The sequence below is a fragment of the Sminthopsis crassicaudata genome, chromosome 1, assembly GCF_048593235.1.
Source record: "Sminthopsis crassicaudata isolate SCR6 chromosome 1, ASM4859323v1, whole genome shotgun sequence".
Taxonomy (NCBI): Eukaryota; Metazoa; Chordata; class Mammalia; order Dasyuromorphia; family Dasyuridae; genus Sminthopsis; species Sminthopsis crassicaudata.
The window spans coordinates 616799656-616818553 of NC_133617.1; the positions used below are offsets into that span (position 1 = coordinate 616799656).

Here is an 18898-nt window from a genome sequence, read left to right on the forward strand (position 1 = left end):
TGTGGGAATTCCCACTATGTGGGAATTGTTAGTCATGTAATTTAGAATTCCCTTTCCCTGTCCTTGTTGGGTTAAGTAAAGGATTCTAAACCTTAACAATAAAAATAGCAAATTAAAAACCAAATTTTAAAAATAAAACAAACACAGTAAGATTTATTGAGCTTGGTTTGCTCCTTACTTAGAATTCCATATTTGGGTTTGTATTTGTAGTCACCAACATAACCCCTTTATGCACTGGATACATTAAAAAAACCCCACAGAATCAGATACATGCATACACACAAAGTAAACTATTAAAAATTAGAAGCACAAAATATTTTAAAGTTTACTTTAAAACATTAAAATACCTCCTGAATTGTTCAACAGATCAAGGAAATAATATCACATTGGTTTAGTTTGTGTGGTTGGTTATACTTTATTTTCCAAGTAATACTGATTAAAAATATTTACACTCCTACTTTTAAATCCACAGTTTAGCACTCATATATATGGCTTTAAAAGATTTAGCACAAGATCTTTACATTAAGAATAGGGGAGAGGGGAAGGTTCCATTTCAAAACCAAAGCCTGATATATTATATACATATTTTCTCTGTACTTGCTTTTAAATACATTAATTTTAAATGACACCTTTCTTTAATCTTTTTTCCATCTAGTGGTAAAATACTAGTGCAACTTTTTGTCCAAATAAAATTTACCACAGATGCAGCCAAATCTCCCAATTGTAAATGGCCCTTTAAAAAACTGCCACAGTATGAAATCAAACTTAAATGAAAAAGAATTGGTAGCTGACAATTATACACAAAAATATAAAGCACTATAGCATTATCTACACAGCTCTTTACCACACAAACCTTTAAAGAGCTAAAGAAGCTTATAGAAGTTTAGTCAGTTTTGAAAAAGGCACATGGGTGTGGGTTTTATTATTATTTTTTTGCATTCTGAAACTTTAAACACCATTTCTCTGTCCCTGCCGCAGAGCTGGCCTCACTGAACACTGGGATGGGGAAAAAAAAAAAATCCAAAAGCTAAAATTTTACGGCACAGTAACAAATGTGTTTGGTTCATGCAAACCTGTGTTTTCTACATATTCTAACATGCATTAGAATACATGAACATGTATATGTATTCTAATGATTTCACATGTGAGTTTATAATATGCAAAATGTTCCAGGAAGGGCAATGACCTGGGGAAGAGGGAACTTTTATCACAATGAAAGTAGCTACATTCATACCAAACAGTATAATAAGTTGCAATCCATTTAAGTTTCCACTAATCAACTTTTCAAAACTACCCCATTTCTGGGAAAATTTTTTTTCCTCTGTGGCATTTAGTGAAGGAAAAAAAAAAAAAAAAAAAAAGATAGAAAAAAAAGAAAAAGGAAAACAAGAAGAAAAATTCAGTTCTGGATAATATGAGCGGTTCAGCAGTATAGGAAAAATTCTAGCTTTGGTCCACCTGTCTGTTTTCCTAAGGATAGTCACACTGCCCTTAGTTCAAAAACCCAAAATGTAAATTAAAAAAAAAAAAATATTCATTTGGTATTTCATCCTACAACTGGCACAGCTGTTCTGTCCTAGGTTTCTGTTTTTAAAGTTTGTCCATCTACCATTGGTTCAGTCTTTAAATCTTCACCTTGTTCGTGATCTTCCTTATTGGCCTCAGCAGCATCTGCTTGGCTCTCTTTACTCTCTTCTAATTCTCCCTGGTCCATGATTTCAGGGTCCCCTTGCTCTAGGTCAGCTTCTTCTAGAAGGTTATTCTGTACTTCCATCTGCATTTGATTTACACGCTCAACATGCAGCTCCTCTACATGTACTTCCGTTCCTTCTTCCGTATGAATTCGACCCACTTCTAAATAACTGACTTGGACCTGTTCTGGTAGTTCCTCCACTTGTGTTCCTTGTACCTGATTGTCCTCTAACAAATCTGCATGGACCTGTTCCACAGTTACTTGGGCTGAATCCACCTGGACCTGAAGCAGTGGCAATACATGCACCTTCCCCACTTGTTCTATAATAGTCATTGATGTCACAGGTTCCGTTTCCACTGTCTCTACAGAAAGAAGCTCTTCTGTCACTATTCGTTCTGAAATGTTGTGTATTTCCTTGAGATGTCTCCTTAGTTCATTTCCTTGCATAAACCACAAGTCACATAAGGTACAATGGTTGGGTTTATCTCCTGTGTGTATTACCAAGTGATCTTTGAACTGGTCCCAGCTGTTAAACACACTGTTACAGACCTGAAATTATTAAGCACATGACAAACTTTCAAACAAATGTACATTATTTAAAAAAAAAAATTCCTTAAAACAAATTCTGATAATAAGTTAAGAATCTTATGGATTAACTGTAAAAGAATTAAGATAACTTTTTTACTTTTGCTTACATATTACTGGAGACATTTTTCATATGTGCACAAAAGTATTTTAAAAAGTTAAAAGCTCAGTTCTCAATGAATATAAACTATGATGAGATGGAAGAATTTTTTATTTCACAGGGTTTTTAGACAAATGATTTGTATTGTTATCAAATGCCTAAGTTCAATTTTTTACAAAACCAATATTATTAAACAATATAACTGCAAAATATGCCACCAAGAAATATTCTGACCCATCATTTCTTGGTTAAAATAAGAAGTATATACAATTAGAAATTTAATTTAGGAAAAATAAAAATAGTATCAATTAATTCTTGGTCATTTTTTGTGAGAAGTGAGAGCTTGTTTTTTTTTTTTTTTTTTTAACCCAATTCCTTGGCATTTTGTATTTGTATGCTTGTTACAAAATAACTTCTAAGGAAATTAGATGTGAAAAGAATTTGAGATCTCAACTACTTTAACTTTTTCTTGAACTAATAGTCATATACCTCTGATGATGGTATAATAAAATTATTCCTTCTGAAAGTCATATACTTAAGTCATAAATATTGAATAAAATCCTTGGTCTAGTATTCAAGACCCTTGATATAATATCAACTTATCTTTCTAGCTTTATTTCTAAGCTTCAAGTTGGACTTCTAGTTTCTTAAACATGCCTTCCTTTTATTGTCAGTGCTCACGATACTCCATGAAGTATTCCCTGATCAGCCCTGGCTCTCTTTAACATTCTACAGCACTAATTATATACTATCTTTTATTATAATTATTTATACATTAAAACTCTTTAAGATCGTTAAATTTAGGGAACTATGCCACTTTTCATACTTGTATCTCTAGTGACTTCTAGCAATAAAACAGACAAGTAGTATTTGTCAACTTGACTTTGTTTAAAATGGTAGGGAAAATTAAGAAAAAAGCCAATTGTAAAGTACTTGAGGGCAAAGGCAACATTTTTCAGATTTTCATTGAATTTTTTTTTTTAAATAAAAAATTTCTAGGGATAGCTACATGGCACAGTGGATAAAGCACCACCCCGGAGTCAAGAGGGCCTGAGTTCAAATTCAACCTCAGACAATTAACATTTACTAGTTGTGTGACCTGAGCAAGTCACTTAATCCCTGATAGCCTTGACAAAAAAAAAAAAAAAAAAATTCCATGTGAACAATTACAGGAATTTTCCCTAAATTTTCTTCCAGATATATCTGTTGAATCTTATTTAAAATTGAAAATTTAAATGATCAAAGGTTCATTTATGTCAGGTGCTGATGGACAGGGAGCTCACTGATTTATAAACTGACTTCATTTAAGAAAACTCAAAAAATGAAAGTTATAATCATAAAAACACTAAATTAATCTAATAATCTTAATTGTTCTATGTGGAATAAATTAATCTAATAATCTTAATTGTTCTATGTGGAATAAGCAATCTGTTTATTCAGATACTGAAAAATACTGAGACCTTTTTAGATATGATAGCAATCTTTTACTCAAAGAAACAGAAAGATAGTTATTGATTAATGGAAGAGGAAATCGTTTTTAAATTAAATTTTAGAACTAGTCAGTGTTTTTAAGTTATTAAAAGTCATTCTTTAAAGACATAATTATAACTTTGCAAAAGCTAATGTTGAAGAATTGTCCACATATGTTTTGAAAAATAAAACACTTTAATAAAAAAAAGACACAAAAAATCATAAAATAAAAATATAAACAAAAATCAGAAGAACACCATACTTATTCAGTGTCTGGCACAAAATTTAAGTATTTATAATTCAGATCTTTCCTCTTTCTGAATTTTTAAAAATAGCTAAAAGGCATCAATTATTTCTTGGTCATTTTTGGTGAGAAGAACATGCTTTTTTTAACCCAGTCCCTTGGCATTTTGTATTTGTGTGCTTGTTATAGAATAACTTCTGAAATCTGTTACATCACTAAAAGAAATCAAAACAAAATGGCAGCTAACAAAACCCTTAAAATGTTCAAGTTTTGTTTAATGACTGACTTTGGTGAGACAGTTTTTAATAGTTAGCACACATGGATAAATTAGAAAAAAAACATGAGACAGTATTGAGGTCTCAATTCAGAGGACATTAATTTAGAAAAGAGAAGTCAATCAGGCTGTTCTAAATATAGCTATCCTAATAATTTGCCATCTATCCTTAGCCAAGCTAATTCCACATTTGTAGTTTTCTTTCACTTCAGATGTACAGATTCAACCAACAGATCTCTCGTAACAATACTCATTTATATTTACATATATATTAGTGGTCATATAATATTCTAAACTAGCAATGGAAAGTAACAGTGACATTTCCCTAGGGTAAACCTGGAACACATACAGGTTGCTAATCCTTCTTCCATTTACTACGAAGAGTCAGAATAGTGGCCTTTCTTCTTATTGATTCCTAAATTCACCTGTCATTTTAATTAAAGCTCTTCCTTGAGCTCTGATATCGTAGAAGCAAAGGGAAAAACCACAAGGTCTCACTTTCAAATATTTACAAGAAAGACTTCCTATGTTTAAAAAAAAAAAAAAAAAAAAAAAAAAAAAAAAAAAAAGGAGGGGAAAAAAGCAAATCCTACATACCTGACATTCATAAAGCTTCTTTCTTCCTTTTTTAGCCCCCACACCAGACTGGCATGCAGTCAGATGACATTTGAGTGTACTATTCCTAGCAAAACGTTCATGGCAATTTGGACATTCAAAAGGTTTTTCACCTATTAAAAAAAGAGGAATAGATTTATAAATTAAAGGATACAGGAACAGTAAGATCATTTCAAAGACTGATTTTAGAATTCTTTATAACTGGACTGAAAATCCACTGGTGTTTGGGGACATGGGAAATTCGTTGTTCATGAATAAGAAGTTCTTATAGAATCTGAAAAAGGGAAAATATAGTATTATTCAGTACATCAAGTTTAAAAAGACTATTACAATATCTATTGATGAAGCACCTTTAATTTGGACTCATCCATTTAATGACCTTCTAAATTTTTTTCTGAAATAAAAATATAAATTAACCTGGTATACTCAGTAATTCAGTTGGGGGAAAGGGTTACATATATTACTAATGTATAACTTTTACCAGAGATGGCTTAATACTGAAATGAGAAACAGAATTTTAGGATATGAGATGAGATCATCATGCTTATGTTTGACTATTATTTAAAGGGACAAGAACAGGCACAAGACACACACTTGGTTGTCATGTGGAAAAAAATATTACATTTATTTTGCTTCCTTGCTGAGGGAAAAACTAGGACAGAGAGATATATTACCACTTCTAACTACAAGTATGCAAAAAAAAAAAAAAAAAAAAAAAAAAAAAAAGTTTAGGAATAAATGAGTATATCCACTAGTAGTCTCCAAGAAAAACAGACTACTTCACAGGGATGCTCCAGAAGGGGATTCTTGTGCACATAACTGATTTCACTAAGAAGTGATACCTCAGGTACCTTCCAATTGCATAATCCAATATTTACAACAGTCTTCAAATACTGAATCTCATCAAAAAAAGAAGAGGAAATTCAAAAAAGCATTAAAAAGGAATTTTCTTTAAGTTCCAGATCTATTTAATGTCTTAATGTCTCTAATCTGAATTTCCGCATTTCAAAAATGAAAATATATTTAAAGTGAAATTATCTATTTTAGTTATTCTTCTGAGTCATAATGCAGTACATAATTAAGCACTAAATTGCATATTATAAATTACAAGACACTTCCCAAAATTCAGAAGTGATAAATAGGAGTTTGAGTATTATAAATTTTCTCAACAGGTGAAAACCCAAATCTTTTTTTAGTTAAGTAAACACAGTAAGATCATTACATAAAAACTATTCCACTATATTCAAATCCCTATGAACTACATGCAATGGCTATCCAGTGAAGACCCCACTGTCCCAGAAGAGCAATAGCATAGCTCTTCCATCACTGATACCATGCCCCAAAGTGAACTTTGTAAAGATGTGCTACAGAAAGAAGTCAGAGAGGTCTTGCAGTTCCAGTAATGAGTTGGCCAGGCCACCTCTGTTCCCTATATATGTGTCTTGATATCATACTATTTCTGCTCTTTTAACATGACCCCTATGTATAATTCTAGGACAGTATGCCAAGATTTGGGGGGGTACAGAGAGGAAAACACAAATGCAGAACAAAAGAACAACCTATACTTGAGGGGCATGACATAAAACAAAAGAACTTTGAAAGACTTCAAAACTCTGACCAATAAATACAGTGACTAATAATAATCTTGATTTCAGAAGACTAATAACAAAAAATAACAAAAGAGCATAAGAGCATCAACAAATATTTTTTAAATACACCAAAGAAAAAAATTGAAAAGGAGACACAATCAGGAATTGTTACATTATCAAATTTAAAATATTCTTTAAAATGACTTAATTTTCTTTTATGAGATTAGCTTTGTTGTTAAGAATTATATCATAAAAATACTGTTTGGATTTGTAAAGTCTAAAAAAATGAAATGGCAATTGAAATTTCTGCTTATAAAACAAATATATCTATGAAATTCAGAAAGACAAGATTATTTAAATTGTTCTAAGGCACTTTTCTCTCTCCTTCTTGCATTTCTTTTTCTTCTTTTCTTGGCTTCCATGAAACTATTCAGTCCCCAGCGTTTCAATGGCTTATTCTTAGTCTCTTTTAAAGGATGTTCAACCATCTCTGTATTCTATCCTGCTTTCTTTTGTCCCCTTTCTTTTCCCTCTTCCCTCATCAGAACTCAGATGAATTCTAAATCTTTATATCTAGCCTACTGTCTCACCACAACTCCACTCACATCAAATACTTGGTAGACATCTTTTTTGTAGTAGGAAGGAACTGGAAAATGAGTGGATGCCCATCAACTGGAGAATGGCTGAATAAGTTATGGTATTATAATGGAAGTATGATTCTACAAGAAATAATCAGCAGGGTGATTTCAGAAAGACCTGGAGAGGCTTACTGAATTAATACTAAGTGAAGTGAGTAGAACCAAGACAACATTATACATAGCAACAGCAAGATTATGTGATGATCAACTGTGATAGGCTTGTGATGGAAAGAGCCATCTGCATGTGGGGACTGAATGTGGATTATAACATACATAGTATTTTCACCTTTTTTGTTGTTAGCTTGCTTTTTTTTTTTCCTTTCTCATTTTCCCCCATTGGATCTGATTTTTCTTTTGCAGCATGATAAATGGGGAAATATGTTTAGAAGAACTGCACAAATTTAACCTATATTGGATTACTTGTCCAGGGGAGGGGTAGAGGGAAGGGAGGGACAAAAACTTGGAACACACGGTTTTGCAAGAATGAATGTTGAAAACTATCTTTGCATATTTTGAAAATAAAAAAATATTCATTATTATAAAAATAATAATAAAAATCTTCCTAAGAAGGCATAGTTTTGAACATGGCTTCACCTGAAAAGTTTTCACTGGTTGAAATTGAAAATTTCCTATTGAAAATACCAACTTGATTATTTAAGATCCTTCACAATTCTAGGTGCATTTCATATTATTCCCTTCCCCACATTCTACAATGTCAAACTGAACAATTATTTATTATCTGAACTTGATATTTTATATCCCAGTTTTGCACACAAGTTATTTCTCCATTACTGAGATGCACTAGCTCATTTCTCCCTCACAGAGTCTATCTTCTCAACACTCAAGGCAAGTACTGTCTCTTTGTGAACTACTTTCCCAGTTAAGTGTTCTCTCCTTCCTCAAATTACATTGTACTTATATGTATACAAGTTATTATCTGTCAAGCAGAACACAAGATCTGTAAGATTGGAAACTTGTTTTTTTTCTTTATATTCCCCAGCACCTACCTTTATTGAAAAGATTATAAATATATGGAACATATTCTTCAAAATGAAGTCAGAAACCCTCTACCAACTTTACTTTTACTCTATTGTATCCTTGATCTACTAAATCAAAAATTAGTCATCAAGCTTGTTAATAGGTGGATCTATATAATCTCTATATAATCTATATAAGTATTATCATCCTGTTGCACATACATAGAAATTAAAATACATAGAGAACAAATGATTTCCCTATCTAAAATCAAGCCAATAGAGAACTAAGAATAGAACCCTGCACAAAATCATCTAAGTCTTGGAATATTTCTCACCTTAAATATAAAGACCCACCAACATTATTCAGTAGATCAGTAGCAAAGAATATTCCTTCTTTATTTTTTCTTTTGTGTTATTTCTTTCCATAAATACTACAGAAATATTTTTTCATTAAATCTTCTGGATCAGACAATTCCAATAGACTTGGGATGGAAAATGCCATCCACATCCAGAGGGAGAACTATGGAGACTGAATGTGGATTAAGGCATAGTATTTTTACATTTTGTTTCTTTTTCTTCCTTGTGGTTCTCTCCCTGAGAATCCGATTTTTCTTGCACAACATGATAAATATGAAATTATGTTTAAAAGGACTGCACATATTTAACCTTTATTAGATTACTTGCTATCTAGGGGATAAAAGAGGGAGGGAAAAAAATTTGGGACAAAAAGTCTTACTAAAAATGAATGTTGAAAACTATCTTTACAAGTATTTGCAAAAATAAAGAAATAAATGAAAAACCTTTAATGAGAACAACATTAATATATCTTTGACAACCTACTTAATTTTGGGACAATTCTATGCCAATCCCTGGATGTTTCCAATTATTTCAAAAGATGTCAGAATGTTTAGGAAATTCTCACAATAAAACAAAATATTCTGACTTGTCATAGAGAGACCTCCAAGCCCTAGAAGAGACCTCAGAACCCATCTAATCAAAACAATACTCAAAACAAGAATTCCCTTTACAATATAACCAAAATATGGATATCTCACTTTTGCTTTAAAACCTCCAGGGAGAATTGCATTCTATTCTACAGCAATCATAATAGGGGATAATACTTGACTTTCTTGAATAAATTTAAAATGCTACAAGTTTTAGAGAAAAATCAACTCAGTTTACTTGTTTTATGGATTCATTCCTAATTGAATTGTGAGTTCTTTTCCTTCTTCATCTCAGATGAGTTCTGCATTAATTAGAGATTAATACATACTTAATTTCTTTAGGGATGGGTGACTTCAGAAATCATTCAGTTTTTATATTAATCTTGTTCTCTATTAATACAACCAATTCCTAATTACTTGGTCTATTACATTTGCTAATATAGTGCTTTCTTTCCACCCAATCTAAAACGTAGGTTTGGAGCTGAAATGTACTTATAATCCTAGAAGATCATAACAATTGAAATGAAGAAGAAAAACCAAGATAGGTAAGAATACAGAGGCAAAGGAAAGAAAGGTGAGAGGCCGAAAAGGTAGAATGCCTACTTGTTCTCTCTGCCATCTTATTTATAGTATTTGGAGACAAGCAACTAAATGCTAATTGCTTCTTTAATTTAACTCTGTCTAACCCAAGAAAGTATCTAAATAAAAAATTCTCTGAGGCACAATAGATATTTCAAAAGGAGATGTATTTTAGAAAGACATTTTCTTTATCCTTCCTTATTTTACTGAAGAAAACTAAAGACATGTAAGTTTAAAAGAAAAAAAAAGAAAGAAAGAAAGAAAAAGAAAACATGAAATTATTTGCTAGTCTAGTTTTCCAAAGGAAAGAAATATGGCAATAAGTAAATGCCTGTATACAGGCACACACACACAGAACCTTTATTATTTTTGACAAGGCAATTGGAGTTAATTGACTTGCCCAGGATCACACACTAAGAGTTAAGTGTCTGAGGCTTGATTTAAATTCAGATCCTCCTCACTCCAGAGCTGGTGCTCTATCCTCTACATCATCTAGCTGTCTCAAGACTAAATTTTTAGGATCCTTTAAGTTTTCTAATTTGTCATGTGTTAATTAAATTTTTTCAGTAACCATATTTGACACTTTTGTTAACAATCTACTTGTCTCAATATTGGTAACATATTACAAATAATAAACTCACAAAAAAAATATATCAAAACTGTTATAGGCAATAGTTTCTGCACCTTCCTATTGGTGGACTTTAAAAATCAGAGCTTCTAAAACACTATTTCTTCTGCCACCTTCTGGTGAAACAGAAAAAGGTGAAAAAATATTCAGAGCATGGGGGCACTGGGTCTGAACAATTCATAACTGAATAATCAACCCAGACTTGAATTACTGACATTTAATTGGACTTAAATAAGAAAATAAAAATTTCACTTTGCCCCTTATAAGAACAGGTTGTCTTTTTTTTTTTTTTTTTTATACTGGTCAGTAGATAAGTCAAGAAACACTATTGTACTTCCATTCATGTTACCTCTAACCAAAATAAAAACTCACATTTATATAGCATTTAAAATTTGCAAAAAGAGTGAACATTAGCGATTTGGATGATTCTTCAATGGTTTTCAAAATATTTCTGAAGTATGAAATTACAACCAATAGAGGCTAATGAAAAGTACAGTCAGTTCTACTATAAAGCTTATTTCAAGAATGTACTCCAATGAAATTGACAATCAGAGAACCTTTTTAAACATAACTTGAACTTTGAATTTGTATATACCCAACTTCTTTCACAAGATAAAATGAAGAAAACTATCATCTCACACTAATGCAAAAGCTGCAACCTTCCAATACCTACTTCTACAAACAAATTCCAAGTACTTTTGTCAAGATAAAGTGCCACATTTACTGTCTTCTGATGCTTCAATAGTAGCTGAGGACTCCTCTTCCCTGCTGCTCACTTCTATGTGGTCTCCTGCCCAGAATTACTTGCACAAATCTTGGCTGACCCAAACTAAGAAGGGCAAGCCCATGGCGACAGATAACAATAGCGACACTGTCACTATTTACTATGGCATCTATGTATTTTTAACCATTTAAGATAATATAAAACTGTGTTAACCTTTTATACATTTTTAATGTCTCTGATGAAATTTTTAAATATTATATTTCAACTTCTTTGCCCCCATAAGCTTTTAAGTTTTTACTATGCAATTTCCACAACATTTCTAGAAAATTTGGGGAATGTATTTTGTCAAGAAATGATTGCAACATGCCAAACATCTGATGGGGAGGAAAAATGATGCTAGAACCACCTACTTACCTCTTTCTTTTTAACTTGTCAATAGAAAAACAGTGCCATCTTTATAACTAAGATTTAAGCATAATTTTATTAATTTATATACAAATTAATTCTGAGAACTTATAAAGCAGGCATTTACTTTATAACTGCTGATTGTTGACTAAATATTAAGTTTTCAACTAGTTAGGAATATTAATTTATTAAAAAGGTGAGTTTGCTTTATATAAAGAACTGGCCTACAAATTTAGTTAGGGACTTAATACCAATTAACATTTTCACTTTGTATTGTCAATAGCAACCCTCCTTAAAACAGCTAATATCTTTCACTTAATGGGATTTTACTTTTTTTCCAATTACATGTAAAGATAGTTTTCAACATTAATTTTTCTAAGATTGAATTCCAAATTTTTCTTCTTCCCTCCTTCCTCTCAAGAAAGCAAAAAATCTGATACATACTTCCACCTTAGTCACGTTGTGAAAGAAAAATCAGAAAGGAGAAAAAACAAAAACAAAACTGGAAAGAGTATGCTTCAATCTGCATGCAGTCTCCACAGTTCCTTTTCTGCAAGTGAATGACATTTTCCATCCCAACTCTATTGGAATTGTTTTGGATCCACTGTGCTGCTGAAAGAGCCAAGTCTATTGTAGTTGTTCACACAATATTGTTCGTACTGTGTACAATGTTCTAGTTCTGCTCATTTCAGTCAAAAATGGCCAGTATCTTTGAAAATTAAAAAAACTATATATAAAGGCATGAAGGAAAAAATAAAATTGAAATCATTTCATGACATACATACTATATGTATTTATTAGTTCCACAAGACAGCCAAGCAAATCTCCATAATACCAAGTCAATAAGCAATGTCAGGGACAGCAGATCATTGACACTATCCTTCAAAGATGAAAGGAAGAAGAATGCTTGAATAGTCTTTGGAAGTTTCTAACCTTTCCAAGGACATTTATTGTAAAACTTTATATTCTTCATCAGGCAAAGACTATTCTATCACACCAAGTCAAAATTCCCAGGAAAAGTATTATATTTCTACCTCCTAATTAAGACAGAAAAGGGAAATATTTGAATATATTTTGAGGACTTCCCCGAACACATATTTGATGTTAACAGATGGCTGAAATAGACATTATATAAAACATGCAAGGGAATAAGTAGGACATTTCACTGCAATTAAGATTTTCTAAAGTACTTTGAATATGGCATTACATATGAAAGCTTTTCTTTTATTCTGTCATAAGTTCTAACTATTAGTCTTTACTGTTTAGTCTCATTGTCCTTTATTCTTCCCCCTCAAAAAAAAAGAAAAATCTAAAATAAGCAAGATATAAAATGATAAAATGATAAAATTAGTAATAACTTTAGCAAGTTGATAATAATTTCTAAAAGCCTCCAAATATTTACCAGTAATTTTCTGCAAGCAGCTTGGATACCAATAAAAAAATCTTTGCAATACTAAGGAGAACATAATGTAGACAATGGGTTTTTTCAACATAAATCCCACCCCAGCCTCTTTAAATAGCAACCATTTTGCTAAAAGTTTTAAGGTATGTTTGGGGGGTGGGGGGTGGGGGGTATGTTACATAACTGACATGAATAACCTAATTTAAGGAGAAAAGAAGAATTACCTGTATGTTTGCGAAGATGTTCTTTAAAATGCCCAAAATGGTCAAACTGTTTGTCACAGTACTGACACACATGAATTTTTTTCCCTGGTCGTTGTTTCTTGCTGGCTCCACCTTCCTCAAGGTGGTAACAGGTGAGGTGCTGTTTCCACGCGCTTTCCCGAAGATACCTTTTATTGCATATGTCACACTTGAAACTCTCAGTGGAGTGTGATTTCATGTGTTCCTTAAAATGGTAAAACAATTTAAATGAACGGTTACATTTTTCACAATGGAACAAGTTGTTCACATGTGACAGCTGAAGTTCCACAATTTCAATACCTTCTACCTGTTTGCTTGTGGGATCAGATGCACAGCCATCTTCTTCTTGAATCTGCCCCTTTCTATCACCCTGACGATACTTGCTGGTAATATCAGCCAACAAAGCCAAAGCAGAATCATCAGAGGAACCAGCACTCTGTATGTATTTTATAGACTGTTCTGCAGAAGCAACTTCTTCTAGAGTTTCTAGGCCTTCTTCTACTTCAATTGTCCCTTCAGCAATCTCCACCTCAATTTCCACAGGCTCTGATTCTGCAGAGGGTAACGATTCAGTGATAACATTGGAGGTTTCAGCAATTTTCCTCTTTTTTGCTTCATTTTTTCCTGTTGTTGCATTTTCCTCTAGTGGTAAGGAATTTTCTTTGTTCCTAAGATGCATGAACAATGAAAGTGTATGGATCATTATCTTATATGACCTCTGCTTCTTGCAAAATAAGCTTTCCTATGGGGATATACTGAAACAAGCAATGATGGAATTCCCAGTAGTAAAAAAAAGATCACAAACATTGATTTTTAGAGTCATTCCCTTAATCTACACTAAGAAAGTACAGAGATATGCATCATCAACTATTCTGTGAATAGTATTTATAGAGATCTTGATCCAAAAAGCTATATTATATACATTATGTAGTAAACATGTATCTTATGCTATATACAAAAGCAAATAGCTGGTGGGATAATAGCCTAAAGTCAAGACCCAAGTTGAAATCCTGCCTCAGTTGCTGACCCTGGATAGATCACTTAACAGCTTTCTGACTCAGTTTACTCAATTGTAAACTGGAGATTAATAGCACGTACCTCAAAAAGATCAAATGAAATGATATTTATAAACATAACTTACCACAGTACCTAGTACAAAACAGATACTATATATAAACATTTATGCCCTTTTCCTATCCTTCCAGTCTGATATAATGTATGGACTGAAAACCTATGGTATAGTTTTCTGCTTCCCTGTAATATCTATTGCCAAAGCAAAGAATTCTAGAACTTTCCTCTAAATCTGAAACTAGTTTAACATTCATATTGGATATTACAGGCAAAAATATCTATCTTTAAGCCATTTTTTGTCTAAATTATTCAAATGGTTTTTTTAGGATCATCTCAAATTCTCAAAGTAACTATACAACTTTCACATCTGCTTCAAAGATATATGAAGACGCCAACTATAATATCAGTATCTTAAAAAAAAATCCAAAACAAAAAACAAACAAAAACAGTTATCAAAATAGCTAGTAGATAGCAAAATTCAAATTCCTCTACTCAAAGATATGACAATTACTATTATCTTTATATATCAAAGGCTATTTAATTTTCATGGTCACTTTACTTTGGGCCTGAATTTCATCATCTATAAAATAAGTGTTACACAAAAGTGTCTAAAGTGGTTACTATTTTAAAAGTTCATGAATCCACAGGTGTATACACTACCTTTTTACCAAGTAAAATGTTCCACTAAAAGGCTGACATACTAGAAACGAAAAAGACAAATTTAAAATCATTTGACATCCTACAAAAAACATGCACTTCATATTACTCTTATATTACATAGCTATCTTTTTTGTCAACTTGTTCCATTAAAGTATATCACTAAGGTTTAACTGTGCTTATAATGTGGCTACTTCAAAGCATTTTTACTGAAAGTACATGTAGCTATAATGATAATGAATTAAAAGTTTTGGAAATGAAAAATGTTTAATGATAAAATAGTTGGGATGATACACATCAATAACTTCAATGAAAATTATTGTCATTTTATACTGAAAATTCATCATTTACAAACCCAATTAACATCAGGACTATCTTCTGGGGACAAAAGAATGAGTTAAATTCTTGAGAATGAATATCTGTGAGGTTAGTTTCCTGAACAGCATTCCAGAAGTAAACAAAAAAGGTGTCATGCTCCCTGATTTACTTTCAAAAACAACAGCTACAATATTAAGATCACACTGCAATCACTTTCAAAATTAACATGCTCTATTAATAAAGCTCCAGGTGGGAAGTTTAAGAAGGCATTCAAAAGCAAAAATGATCAGAAAACTGGAATTCAACTCTCACTGTTGAAGTGAATCTTTTTCAAGACATTACTTTTGAAAACAAAGCTATGTTACCATTGAATATACTTCTAAATGAAATTGGCTTAGATATCATTTTAACATGTAAATCTTGGGAGAATAACCAACTATAACTAGGTTAAAAATTAGCTGATCTTATAAACAACTGAAGAGATACTACCTATACTTACATACTCTTATGTGGACTCACATTTGAAAGCCAGAGAAGATTCTATTAACAAGTATATTTTCCATTTGTATTAAGTAGTAAAATATATGACAGATGTTCCCTGTATGGAAGCAGCCTGCCTTAATTCTTCCAGAACTACTCCAATAAACACTGAAATTCTTACTGAATCAAATAATGATCAAAAAACACAATCAGGAACTTAATATAATAAATGACATCTTCCATACCGGCACTGTGCGCGAGCATACATGTGTATACACACACACACACACACACACACACACACACACACACACACACACCCACCCCACTCAGAAGTCTATGGATAATAGGAAAGAGGACTTTACAAGCAAAGCATAAAGCCAGAGTATCGAGAGGCAAGATACATGTAGAACGGAAAGATCTGTCCAACATTGGAACAGCCCAGGTCCAGGGAGTCCGAGGTCCCTAAAGATACAGCATTTTGAACCTCTGAGATATAGAGGCAGCACAACCCAAGGAGATGAAGGTCAGCACAAGAAGCCAGTTACTTAAGTGAAAGAACAAATAGGCTAATCACTCTACCCAAAAGTGCACAGGGAGAAGAAAACCTAACCCTAGCATAAAATTCCTATTTAGGAACTAAGGGTGTAGAGAAGAGCAAATCAAAGAAAAACATCAATATTAAAATTTTTTGTAAATATAACTCTATGATGATTGTAAACAGAATCTAAAGGAAAAAAGTACTCCCTAGAATTAGTACTACATATACAATTCTATAAATGACTACCTAGAAGAAATGAAGAATTTTTTAAAATGAAATGAAAGCTCTAGAAGAATTAGAAAATTAAATAGCTTTGAAGAGAAAGTAATGGCACTCAAGAATTAGACTCCTTGAATGATCCAACAGAAAACAATGACTTCATAAGACAGCAAAGATTACTGGAACAAAATCAAAAGATGGGGGGAAAAAAGATAATTAATATAAAAACAACTGACGTGAAAAATAGCTTACTGATCATTGTGTCTTATGAAAACTATAATAAAAGGCTTAGATATTCTATAACAAAAGGCTTATATATTCAATCTTTTAAGAAATTCTAAATGACAACTATCCAAATCTGTTAGAATGAGAACAAAATGAAGAATCCACTCAAAACTTCCTGACAAGTTTCAAGATTGTTATTGCTAATATCCAGCGTTCCCATCAAAGAAAAAATACAAGCATCCAAAAATAAATTTTTTAAGTTATTAAGGAATTAAAGGCAGAATCATATAAGATAATCTAGCTTCTGGAATACATAATATAAAGGGGAATATAACCCTACCAAGGTAGACAGAATAGGAAGAAAAAAATGGACGTTTTAATGTAACAGAGGGCTTTCAAGTATTTCTAATAAGACCAGACCAAGTATCAACTTTGAATTAAAACATAAAACTCAAAAAAATCTAGAAAGTTAAATGTATTTAAGCAATTTAAAACAGTTGATAATAACTAAAATTCTAATGGCAATAAATAAATGTCTCATTATATTCCTCCCTTTATGTCTTTAAAGTGTATTGGAGTTAAATAAGAAAAACACAGAACCTGGGATGGGGATTCTGTTGTGGGTTTGAAGAAGGGAAAGAGAAAGGCAGATAAAATGAGGAATATACTAGTGTTGAAAGGAGGAAAAAATTGGGGAGTATATTGTTCTTATTTGTCCTTTGTTCTGAAAGATTATGACATCAGGGAGGTGATATCTTGACATGTAAGTGAATTGGATTTAACTGAGGGAGGACTATGTAAAATCACCTGCCTCACTTTTCCCTCCAGAGCTATCTGGGTCCAGTGGCCAGAGATAGATCAAGATGAGAGATGGCCTTCAGTGGGTGATGTAATTAACAATACGCAAATAAGGAAGTGGGGGGAGTGGACAGATGAACCTCACTTCTCTAAAATGGACAACAAATGAGAATAAATACATAGTGAAGAAACATTAAGTTTAATAGCTAAATAAAGGATATGCGGAAATTAAAAGAAAAGATAATTTGAGGAGGTAATAATCACAGGCAAAACAAACTTCCTGATTCTGAAGGAAGGGAAGAGAAGAAATGGAATTTTAAAGGGAGTGCTTTACTTGCTTCTTAAATGACTGAGAAATAAATGGTTGAACAAATTATGATATATGAATGCAATAAAAGTTTTCTGCACCATTAAAAATGAAAAAAAAAAAAAAATACTTCTAAATGGACAGCATGAGATGACATAAAATGAAGTGAGGAAAGCCAAGTGAATAATTGCACAAGGAAAGCAACAATATAAAGAAAGACTTTTGAAAGACTTAAGAACTCTGGTCAAGATATATGAAGTATATGCTGACTCCTTTCTAAAAGAGATAACAAAAGACAAAAAGGTAGACATTTCAGGACATGGTAGCTTTGTGGATACATTTTACTTGAGTGTGTTTTTTGTGACAGTAGACATGTTTGCTTTTTTGGGGTTAATTAAAGGAAGATTAAGAGTAACAATAATAATGCGAATAAAAATTACAGAGACTCACCTACTTGAATATGATTAAATGCAAGGAAGGTAATGTGTTGAATTTATTACATATTAAAAAGCAAGGTTAAGTTGAAAAGTGAAAAAATTGGAAAAAACTCTTTGTATCAAACTTGTAAAAAGTGGTATTCCAAGATGTGTAAATAATTTAAAAACACATTTTCTAATTTATAACTGATCAAATATGAACAAGTAGATCTTAAAAGGATAACTGCAAACAAAAAAATATGAAAAAAAAAAATTCTCCAAATTGCTAAGAGACATGAAAATTAAAAACATTCTGAACTTCCATTTAATACTCTGCAAAATAGCAAAAATGACAAAAATGGGAATAATTAAATGTAAAAAAGTTTTTTGGGAATATAAGGACCAGCAGTATATTGTTGATGCATCTGTATTGAAAGTAACATAATATTCTAGAAAGCAATCTCACCATTCAAATAATGTAACTAAAATTTTATGCCCATATACTTTGACACAAAGATTCCATTAGTTCTGTGAAATATTTTAGTATTTTTTATGATAAAAAAAAAAATAAATTGTGGTACACAAATGTATTATTACTTTAAGAAATGGCAAATATGACAGAAGAACAGAAAGATTTATATAAACTAAAATAAGCAGAGGCAAAAAAAATTATACAATCTAAAACAATGTAAATAGATTGAACAACCACAAAATAATCAAAAGTGCATGTTACAAAAATACAAAGAACAAATATAAG

General features: G+C 31.8%; 1 protein-coding gene across 7 annotated transcripts in view; it reads right to left on the reverse strand.

The window, feature by feature from the left end:
- Positions 1 to 390: 390 nt before the first annotated feature.
- The window catches only part of ZNF131 (zinc finger protein 131), a 30295-nt gene continuing 11787 nt past the window's right edge, over positions 391 to 18898 (reverse strand). For 4 of the 7 annotated variants that reach the window (XM_074282579.1, XM_074282577.1, XM_074282578.1 and 1 more), the window contains exons 5-7: positions 13092 to 13777; positions 4964 to 5094; positions 391 to 2242 (exon numbers count right to left, since the gene is read on the reverse strand). In XM_074282579.1, coding sequence (XP_074138680.1) covers positions 1577 to 2242; positions 4964 to 5094; positions 13092 to 13777 — 1483 coding nt within the window. In that variant the 3' untranslated portion in view covers positions 391 to 1576. Of the gene's footprint in view, positions 2243 to 4963; positions 5095 to 13091; positions 13778 to 18898 lie in introns of those variants that run through there. The other 3 variants (XM_074282581.1, XM_074282580.1, XM_074282583.1) reach the window with 2 other exon arrangements.